Source organism: Amblyraja radiata, chromosome 20, assembly GCF_010909765.2.
Source record: "Amblyraja radiata isolate CabotCenter1 chromosome 20, sAmbRad1.1.pri, whole genome shotgun sequence".
In the NCBI taxonomy this organism is placed as follows: Eukaryota; Metazoa; Chordata; class Chondrichthyes; order Rajiformes; family Rajidae; genus Amblyraja; species Amblyraja radiata.
Window position 1 is genome coordinate 30,550,174 of NC_045975.1, and position 11,268 is coordinate 30,561,441.

The window sequence follows — 11,268 nt, forward strand, 5'->3', positions numbered from 1 at the left end:
AAGGCAAGTGATTTTTAAATGAGTGAAGTGTCATTTTTCATCTAATTTTAAAAGCGCATTGGGCGGAATTCTTACGTTTTTTTCCTTCGTTGACGGCGAATTTCATTAAAATGAAAATAATTTGGAATGTCCAAGACGCGTCTTTCTTAACCAACATTCTGCGGGACAATGGCAGGGCTGCCTTCCCCGATTCAAGCAAGAGAAAGTAACACACAGCACATCAATCTCAACTCCCCCCTTCCCCCCACCCAACCCCCTGTGCATTTTATTGTTGAGGAATCAAACGGAGAAGGCGGGAATTCGCCTGGCGTTGGTTTTGCGGAGAACATGAACAGGTGTTTAAAAGTCAATAGAGATTTGCTCTGAAGACCTGGGAAACACCTAGGGTCCGTCCAGGTGCACGGGTCGTGAATCAGACGGCATTCGATCGTGTCTCCTTTAATCAAATCCCGAGTACGAAAATATCGCGCCATTAATCTTATTCCGGCCATTTCGAGGTGCCTGCAAAATTTCATGGGTCAATTCCGGGTGCTTTACGAAGTCCTAAACGAATCGCTGGACATTTAACGACGGGTCAGTCCGGAGGAAGAATAATATTGCCGCTGTTGAAAAAGTGAAGGGTCTCGCCGATCCCCTCTCTCCAGAAGCTGCCTGTCCCTCTGAGTTACTCCAGCTTTTAGTGTCTATCTTAAGTGCATAATTCAACTCCTTCCCCGGAATGATTGGGAGACTAGAATCTTCACAATATAGCCTTATTTTTTTTAATATGCAAGGAGGAGAAGAGAAATTACTTAAGTTTGGACTTAAAACCTCAGTCTACTGTCAACATGAAATTTCAAGTTTCCCCATATACCAAGTGTGGATAGTGTGCAATTGGTGATTGAAGAAGGTAGACAGGACAATGTAAAAATTAAACTGTATTCATTTATTCAGTTGAAAAAATGTGATTTTTTTTTTGTCTTTCCAAACTTGACCAACACAAAATGTGGCAGTGGTACATGAACGGCTCAGAAACAAAAAAAATGGAACCCTATGCTCAACCTTCAAGTATACAAAACATTTTGGCTACATACGAGATGTGGACGCAAGACACAAACTAAAAAAATAAAAACATATTTACAGACTTTGTAAATAAAGCAAGAGAGTGCCCTTTCGTCCCGACATAAAGGGAGCTAATTGGGTGCCAGAACTGATGGAACCATTCTTAACATAAATATGAAATATAAGTTAGTATAAGCTTTTGTAATTTACAAATATACATCTCGAGTTGTACTGAGAGATATCAGCAGAGCACTATTTAGAACTTATTTTTCCCCGTAATATATTCATTGTTAAGCATTACACTTGACCAGTGTGGATACATAATGTTCAGATTTGAATGGCTGGATTCGCTCCTTAACACTGGCGGTAATGGCACGTCCACCAGTGGGGACTGGTTGCTACATGTACTGGGTATGCAATCAACACAATCGAAAGAGCCAGTCTTCATCCCTGATACTCGGGTCAGTGTAGTCTTCTTTTGAACAGCCTTTCGGGAACAAAACAGTCAGGATGGCGAATGGTCGCTGTCAGCCACTTCTTTTCATTGCACCGAAAAAAAAACGTGGAGTGCAAATAACTGCAGGGTGTGGAGAGGGAGGGAGAGAAAAAGAGGAAAACATTGTTAGGGTTACGGATCTCGAGGCAAATAGCAGTAATTGTCAATGACAGTACTAAACCAGCTACTCTCCCCCCTCCCCTCCCCAATCAATGGTGAGTCTGCTCAATACGATCGCACCGTGACGTCTGAAGGACCCCCTCCCCCTCAGTTGACGTCACTGCCTCCAGGCGGGATACTAAAGGCTTCATATATGTACTAAAAAGTACTAAAATTTAATAATATCCTGAAGGTTACAGATTAAAAGCAACTTCAAGGCAAAACTAATGACCAATTTAAAGGTGCCGACCTCTTTCTTTAACCCCCCCCCCCCCTCCCCCCCTTCCCGGTCACAGTAAACACACACACACACACACACACACACACAGCAACAAACACATTTGCTTTTGCAACGTTTTTTTTTGGAAAATAAACTCGCAAAAGGTTGCTTGCGGCTGAGTTTTGAATCTCCAGCCCGCTACTGTGATCGGTTACTGCAGTTCACAAAATGCTGCTCAGTCACGGGACAATGACAGCTCAAACCTCGCCCCACTCGCCTGACGTCGAGAGTTGAGCAAGTTGTTTACTATCTTATACTACGAGCCATTTCTCATGCCCGACCCCGTCCTTGTTTTTCTCCCAATTCATGCTTTCCAGTGGTTCAACGCGCAGTCTACTCACTTTTATTTCTGTTGTCCTTTTTATCGTTTCTTTTTTTTCTCTATCGTATTCTCTTGCGTGGAGTTTGTTCTCCCGGCAGAGATCCGTTCTCACTGGGAGCTTTGTCTCCAATCGTTCTTTTTCGTTTGACGAAAAAATCTAACCACAATTTAAAAAAACATACACACACATTTAGATACGACAGCCTTCTCCAAACCACCGCCAAGTAACATACATTTCAAATATATATATATTTAAAGGGTTACGTAAATCTTTATTTGGGGGTGAAAGGTTTTTAAAAATGTCAAGGAAAAGGAGATTTGCCCCCAACAATTGGGACAAATAGTGGGGCTGTAAGCGCAGACCTCTCGTCCACCCCCCCACCCCCCCCCCCACCCCCGCGACTGAAAGTTGCTGTGTAAGCACTTTTCAGGGAGAGGTATCGCTACTACGTTACACAGGAATGTTTCGCCTTCCAGCCCTCGCAACAACAACCGCCAGAAGAGCTCACGGACGCAAGCCATCGCTAGGCAAACGGTCTTTAAATAAGGATTCGGTAACCGGGGTGGGTGAGGAAGCGGCGGGGAGTTCCGTCTCACCTGTGATGTGCCCCGTTGAGCCCTTTTTCCGAGCGCACGCCACTCTGCCCGTTTTAATTCCTGAGTGCAAGTTATCCGATCGGTTTTCTTGGTTGGTCTCTCCGCTTTCCAGCCCCGATAACCGCTGGACGATGTCGGGGGAGTCCAGGCCGGCGGGAGCACAGCTCTCGCTATCAGAGTTGCAGGACTCGAGAGCCGGACACTGCAGGCGGACCTTCCCCCTCTGGATGATTTCCCGGTAGAAGACGGGCACGTCGCTGCCTTCCTCCCACTGGTACTCCCCACCTTCCAGCGGGGTGTCCGTGGCGAAGTTGAAATTCCACTTCTGTTGGGCCTGTTCGCTGATCTCCCGCAGCTTGTTCTTGGCCTCCCGTCGCAGCTCCTCGTGGTCAATGGGTCCGAAGAGGCTCCTACACACGGCGGTGGTGGCGTGGTGAGGAAAGCTCCTTCTAGCCGCCATCCTCTCCACACTGCCGCCGAAAAGTTGCTGCACGCTGGACATTGCGGGCTCTTTAATCCCAACGCAGACGAGCAGAGCAGAATGCAGAACCACTCGGGGGTTCCTTCTGCAAATAGTAGCTGGCGGCAATACAGAGAAGCTCAGGTCTGGGGCAGGATTCCTGTGCTTTTTCTTTTGAGAAAGGGAGGTTTGTGTTTTTTTTTTTTTTTTGATCCGCCTGCTATGGTGCCGCGTTTGCGATGTCTGTCCCTAGCACCACCTCGATGCTTTTTAACCAGCGTCGTCCCCGGCCAGCCCCGAGAAGGTGGGACGCGAACACACCCACCTCCCCTTCATTGGCCGCACGGCGGGCATCGCCTCTCATTTCCCCTTCCTTCATTGGCACTGTCCCTGACCTCTCGGCCCATCGCATTGGTTCGACTACCCGCCACTCACGGTAATTGGCAAGGAGCGTGTGGGCGGGGAAGGAGGTCTGGGTGCGCCCGCCTTGATTGGCAGCCAAGCGCTCTCTTTGTTTACGCCAGAATCTACTATATACTACCACAGACTTGCTGAGTGCGGACAATGTGTAACGCAGACACCAGCCTTTTAAACCTCTATCACTACACGCCAGCTACAATAACAACGTTGCAGCTGCAAACCAGGCTATCAAACCAATTACATGATTGTTTGTGACCATGTTTTTTGTTTGTCTTGCAACAATCTGTTTCTAATTCGTGTGTAAAAATAAAACAATTTCCAGCTTATGCATATGTATATTTAATATACTCCTGAATATTACGTATTGAGATATGTTATGATTCTTTTAACCCTTGCAATGCCCTTTTGTAGTGTTTTTTTCCGGTAAAACCCACAATAAAGGCGCTCAATACAAAACAAGTATGGGCTTTTAACTAATGTTTGCAAGTTGCACTGATGATAAACGATATTTGAGGTTTCTAGTTAATTATAGTTTTAGTTTCTGCAGACAAAACAATGCTTCATTCCCGTGGCGTCTGATCACTGCAGATGGACCTTTAACTAAAGTAAACACAGATCCGGAAAATCACGTTCCTTTGTCATCCGTGAATCCTTCTCCAACTGTGTTTTTAAAATATGCATCTTCAACACTTCGAACTCGTGATCATTTTTCCCCTTCTTTCTCGTAGTAAAGATGACCCTGGGCGTTGTTTGAACCGCCTCATCTTCCCGCTGGGAAAACCAACACAATTCGTTACCCCTGACAAGTTTCGCACAAAAATACCTCCTTACATGGAGAAACTCCCCAAACCGACGGACTCTCCCCCTCACTACATTATCGCTGACTAGCGATCTCCCCTGTCTGTTCTTGTGGGGCAGTTTCATATCACCGTTTGACAGATTGCTCCGGTTACAAAGAAACTGAAGGCTGTGCTATGTTCGCTTTGAACCCTATATATATTTAAATCTTAGAAACATACGAGGAGAAGGCTCTCCCCATTCTCTCCTCTACCTTCCCTCCAATCCCACCCCACCCCCTGATCGGGTCTTTGTCTTGTGTCCGGAAGGCGATTTACACCGACCTATCCCTACCTTGTCCAGCTCACAGACGCGGTATTTCCATTGCCTGATGCAATATTCCTACTAATTCTGCGAAATCCGGAAATGAATAAGCAGGATTTGGAAATTCACGCATGTTTATAAAATCACGTCAAATATTTAAACTAAGTATGTGGAATGAAAGAGCGGGGTGGGGCGGGTGATCCAGTAACTCCCAGAGACAACAGACAACACCTTCAACGAAACAGTCTGATTCACAGATTAACACAATAACCGTACGTGCTGGCTCGGGCATACTTCGCGACTGGTGCACAGAATATAACTAAAATGCAGTGGATTCTTTGCTTACGCAACGTGCCGTTTAAAGCCACAGTGTTTCTTACTGTCTTGTAACATTAAATTCCCTCGCCAGCAAAGATTATAGAGCGGAGCTGATCTTCGCTCGCCAGATCGGCAACGTATAGTAACTGCTCTGACAAAAAAAAGAATACCTGGCCTCTCCCTATTAATAGACGGAGTATGACCCATCCACTCCAGAAAAATATGATCGCAGGCATGGAAATATATTGTTTTGCCATCTCTGCAGATCCCGTGACTCAACCATAACTGCACCATAAATCTCAAGCAGAACGTAACTAGATCCAGGTGGGAGCAGACGGTGGCTTTTCCAAGGGAAAACAATCTTTAAACAATAATATCGGAAATCACTTTTTTTCCCCTTGCCTTTAGAATAGTTTGGAAACATAGTTTGTTTTTTGGAACGAGGAATTTTGCTGAATCGATTTATTGGGATAGCTATATCATTATGAGTGCGCGGAATTCAGTCTGAGATGGGATTGAGGTTTCATAATGATAATCGCCTGTCTGGGTTCTACTGACGGCCAGTCATATCTGTAACCATCGAGCAGTGGACTAGTTAAATTGTCGAAACACCACCATTTGATGTGGACGTACATCTCCAACAGCCTCGAAGCTTTTAGGCAGATTTAATGTGAATGGATTTAGTATAGAGTTCTATAAAACAAAGAGAATGAGTGTTCAGCCATTCATTAATAAAAACGCCAGAAATATTTTATTCATGTAAATGTGGGGGCAGATAATTTTTTTTTATTATAAAAAAACTTCCAGGAATTCAGAGCACCGAATATGGAATAAGTTATTTCTAAAATTATGGCATTGTTCCAGGGGATTGAAATATTATAATAGGCCCAGTTTGATAGAAGTGCTTTGATGAAGTTATGATAATGGAACACTTAATAAATAGATTAAATGGAAGAGATCAAATCACTTCCCCCCACGTCCTTACAATACTGGAGTCTGCCCCACACAATGAAAATCCACAAGGAGGACATTCACGTTCAGCATTCGTGGATAACAAGTCTTCCTTTTGTAACATCTTCTCAGTTACAAAAGTATGTAGAGGTTGTACTTCGCACGTGGAAAGAAAAGACACACAGGAGTGCGGCAGACCAGATATTGCTGCTTCTCGGAAAGTGGCTCCATCAATGACGACTGGAACTAAAGTTCAGGCTATACTTGTGGCCCAGATTCAAAGTGCCATGTAAAGCTGGAGAAACCTCTTGGACTTGGCGTCGTTTCTGTCAGACCAACTCTGGGCTGATGATGTTGGGTGATGTCAGTTTCCAAGGGCTTCCACAACACTCTTTATCAGGGAGGGTTCTTTAGCTGTGCTTTGGGACTGGCAAAACAACATGGAACTGTTGCAGATGCGTCTCAACCAGGTTTACAAGAGAAGATTGGAGAAATTAAGAATAATTGGTGGGGTGAACAGACGAAGGCAATTGATGACTCTGCACACAGTTGTGAGAAATTGAGCCTTTATTGGGTGCTGATATGATCATTTGTGGCCCAAGCTCCCACAAATTTGCCTCCTTACTTTGCAAGTACCCTCCTCAAACTGAAAAGAGTGAGCAGATACATATACTCCCACAGAAGGAGCCACAGGTAACACTGTTGTTACATATTTTATCCAGACTTGGGGAGTCAAGAACCAGAGGACGTAGGGTTCATGTGGCAGAGAAAGATTTAATAGTAATCTGAAGGGCAATGTTTTCACACAAAGGGTGATAGGTATATGGAATGACCTGCCGACAGAGGTAGTTGTGGCAGAAACAATGACAATGTTTAAAAGGTACATGGATAGGAAAGATTTAGAGGGATAGTGGCCAAACGTCAGCAAGTGGGACTAGGGTAGATGGGGCAACTTGGTCGGCTGGGCTGAAGGACTTGTTTCCACGCTGTATGACTCTATGACTCTATTGAATCCATCTCACAACAAAAATGATCCATTCAACCCCCAAGCTGTGCACCCACTCCATAACCCCAATCTCTCAGTGAAATGGTGATGAAAAGCAAGGCCCCTGATCCTGATACCAAAGATAACAAAGATCTTTAAAACTGGGGAGGGGAGGCCTTCACCAACAAATTATGCTGCTTCAGAGTTAACACCAGGAATCATGAAGAATTTCCTGCTGCTGTATGAGCTGGCACCTGAGCATGGCCACTCATAGAGTGTTGGTTCCATAGAGGATCTACTATCATCTGATACAGTCGCTCCACTATTTTAAATCTCTCTTTCCATTTGTAAATCAATCTATTTCCAGCTGTACTAACAATAACAATCTATTTCTAGCTTAACTGAGCATATTGTCTTCAAACCTCTTTCAGGTCTGGTGAACTTGCAACCTTCATCATCGAAGGACTGAGCAAACCTGAGCAGACCTAGCCAAGATTGACGAGACCTACAGTCTATCAGAATTCTGAAGCATCCAGCCAATCTGACTCCTGAACGGTTGTTCCACAAACTAGGGTATAGTCCTAATTTTCCAACATTTCCTCATTGGGAACATTGGACTTTTTCCAATGTGCAGGGAGGAATTGTAGATACTGATTTAAACTGAAGATAGACATAAAAAGCTGAAGTAACTCAGCGAGTCAGGCAGCATCTCTTGTGAAAAGAAAGAGGTGACCTTTCGGGTTGAAACCTGAAGGGTCTGAAGAAGGGTCTCCATCTGAAATATCACATATTTCTGTTCTCCAGAGATGCTGCCTGACCCGCTGAGTTATTCCAACTTTTTGTGTCCACCTTTTGAGTTTATCCTCTTGTATTTTTCTCTTCACTTTACCTGTTGTACTTGTATACGGTTTGATTGTATTTGAGTGCTGTATCAATTGGATAGCACACAAACAAAAGGCCTTCACTGTATCTCTACACATGACAGTAATAAACTGGTACCATATATACTTTAAGCAGGCAGCATCTTCTAGAAAGTGAATAGGGTTGACCCATTGAAGCCAGCATAGAGCTTCTTTTATAAAGTAGATGGCATCCTTCCTCACCCCACTGCTGGGAAATAATTTGACCTTTCCCCTTTCCGAGGACATCCTAATCACGTCATATAACCATATAACAAATGGCATGGCTTTGACCAGCAAAAGGAAATACTGACTCAGTGGGTTTAGAATACACAACTCATTGTGGCAAGGCAATTCCAAGAAAATGCTGAGAGCAATATCGGGAACTATGTGTGACCTTCATTGAACTTTACAATGCCCTCTGTTAACATATGATGTCGATTGGCAATGGCTGCTTACGTTTGACAACTTTGCCTACAGAAGTTTGACAACTTTGGGAGTTCACTCATATGACCTCCACATTCATTTGAAGTGGTTAGATCCAGGGAATGGAGTCTGTGATCATCTATACCCATTTACTTTGCCTCCATTTTGTATTCCTTGTCAGCAAAGACCATTGCTAGGGAGTGCAATTCAGTAACAAATAGCTAGGACATTTTTTTATGTTGTCTGCCTGCATGTCAAGTCCGAAAGCTGGTGGGCATCAATCATTGAAGTGGAGCATGACACAAAACGCTGGAGTAACTCAGCGGATCAGGCAGCATCTCTGGAGAAAAAGAGTAGGTGACGTTTTGGGTCGAGACCCTTCATCAGACGAAGAGACAGGGGAAAGGGAAATGAGAGATATAGATGGTGATATAGAGAGACATAGAAGAAATGAAAGCAAAATGCATGGATTATTCATGGTTATCGAGCCAGAGACCTGGAGCAATCACAGAGGGGGAGCAGCAAGAGTGGGTGTTGCAGAACTGTCGGCGGAGAGAGCAGGAGAACTTCTTCATAGAAGGAATATCTTGAGGAGATTTTGCAGTTGAGCAGCCAAAAGGTGTAGGGAGGAACTGCAGATGCTGGTTTAAACTGAAAATAGACACACAAAGCTGGAGTAACTCAGTGGGTCAGGCAGCATCTCTGGAGACAAGGAATAGGTGACATTCGGCATGTTTTGCAAAGCACACAAAGGAGGATATGCACACTAACCTAAACCTCTTTTCAGATACATACTTCTTCTTCTTCTTCTTGCGTATGGCGTGCACAGCGTAAAGTTGTAGGACAACTTGTTCTATTTGATCTTATTTGATTGTGCACGCCGGGTTGATTGCATTCGTCGAAACAGGGCGGACCACGTGAAGGTTGCAATCTTGCATCCCTCAGATACATACAAGTGACTGGGATTCATTATCTGCATTAGTTGTTACTTCAACCTGGCCCACCCACACCATCAGAATGTTTTGTTTAGTTTAGTTTACCTCTCTTTTCCAGCTTTTACCCTCCTACTATAATCGGTCTGAATAGTGATCCCGACCAGAAACGTCAACAGTCCATTCCCAGATGCCGCCTTACCTGCTGAGTTCCTCCGGCACCTTGCGTTTTACTCTGGTGGTAATGTCTGTATGAGAGATCTTTCCACTTCAATGTACTTTGTGATCTTCATGCAACTAAGGAAACAGAAAAGAGAAAGCAAAGAGGAAATGAATGACAATGAACACAGCCAAAGCTTTCCTTGACCAATGTCTGTAACATCTGTCTGTGGGGTTGAGCTCATCAGCCACTGTGAGGCCTACATTCGGATTCTAGATAAGGATTACAAGTTAGAACATTCTCCACTGGTTTTGCCATGAACCAGAGCAATATTGAACCTGACTTTATAACACAGGCATCTTCCTCCATCACATATATTTTACTAAATTGGAAAACCGGCAAAGAAGATTTCAATTAATTTACTTCTATCATTTTGGAGGATGTATAAGATATATCATTAGAATGCGACAGATGGCACAATGGGCTAAATGTTCGGCTGGCGACCGGAAGGTAGCCGGTTCGAATCCCGCTTGGAGTGCATACTGTCGTTGTGTCCTTGGGCAAGACACTTCACCCACCTTTGCCTGTGTGCGAATGTGTGTGAGTGATTGGTGGTGGTCGGAGGGGCCGTAGGCGCAGATTAGTAGCCACGCTTCCGTCAATCTGCCCCAGGGCAGCTGTGGCTACAGAAGTAGCTCACCACCACCGAGTGTGACTGAGGAATGTATGAATAATGCGATGTAAAGCGCCTTCAGTATTCTAGAAAGGCGCTATATAAATCCCATCCATTATTATTATTATTAATGTGGCATGACTCAGCAGACGTTCCCTGACTTGGCACATAGTGAGTTGAAATCCTATTTTGGGGATTTCACTACATAATTCTGCTGTTGGGAATCTTGGAATGTCTTTCCAATGAGATTAGTTTGAAGCTATCTCAGGTGGGCTTTAGAAAACCTAAATCTTATTGGAGTAGGAAAGGTCCCCCAGCATCTTGTTAAGTGCTTCCCCCTCAACAAATATCACAAAAGCAAATGATTTGGTCATTTATTGTTGTTGATGAGACTTTACTGTGATTAAGTCGTTAACAGCTGCTTCTCCTACTTTACACCATTATCTATACTTTATGTTTAGTTTAGTGATACCACACGTAAACAGGCCCTTCGGCCCACCGAGTCTGCACATTAACACTGTACTACATATTCTAGGGATAATTTTACATTTACACCAAGCCAATTTACATAGATACCTGTACTTCTTTGGAGTTTGGGAGAAAACCGAAGATCTCTGAGAAAACCCACGCGGTTACAGGGAGAACGTACAACTTCCGTACAGACAGCACCCGTAGTCGGGACAGTTTCCGGGTCTCCGGCGCTGCAAGCACTGTAATGCCCCTGTCCCACTTAGGAAACCTGAACGGAAACCTCTGGACACTTTGAGCCCCACCCAAGGTTTCCGTGCGGTTCCCGGAGGTAGCAGGTGGTTGCCGGAGGTTGCAGGTGGTGGAAGCAGGTAGGGAGACTGACAAAAACCTCCGGGAACCGCACGGAAACCTTGGGTGGGGCGCAAAGTCTCCAGAGGTTTCCGTTCAGGTTTCCTAAGTGGGACGGGGGCATAAGGCAGCAACTGTACCGCAGCGCCACCGTGCCGCGAGGCAGATATGCTCTGGTTCTCTGGTTTGTATGTACTGAGGTCATGAAAGACAAATGTCTTCTTTTTAA

General features: G+C 44.6%; 1 protein-coding gene across 1 annotated transcript; it reads right to left on the bottom strand.

Annotated features, from left to right (window-relative positions):
- Positions 1-906: 906 nt before the first annotated feature.
- LOC116984803 (cyclin-dependent kinase inhibitor 1C-like) lies at positions 907-3,651 on the bottom strand. Its single transcript, XM_033039180.1, has 3 exons — positions 2,896-3,651; positions 2,318-2,455; positions 907-1,618 (listed from the first exon to the last, which is right to left on the bottom strand). Exons 1-2 carry the CDS (start codon positions 3,395-3,397, stop codon positions 2,358-2,360), a joined length of 600 nt encoding a protein of 199 aa, XP_032895071.1. The 5' UTR covers positions 3,398-3,651; the 3' UTR covers positions 907-1,618; positions 2,318-2,357.
- Positions 3,652-11,268: the final 7,617 nt, after the last annotated feature.

Excerpts from the sequence above, each read along its gene's own strand:
- LOC116984803 (XM_033039180.1), bottom strand. The coding sequence starts at position 3,397 with ATGTCCAGCGTGCAGCAACTTTTCGGCGGCAGTGTGGAGAGGATGGCG. Across the intron at positions 2,456-2,895 it reads CTCAACGGGGCACATCACAG|ATTTTTTCGTCAAACGAAAA; the intron begins GTGAGACGGAAC and ends AATTGTGGTTAG.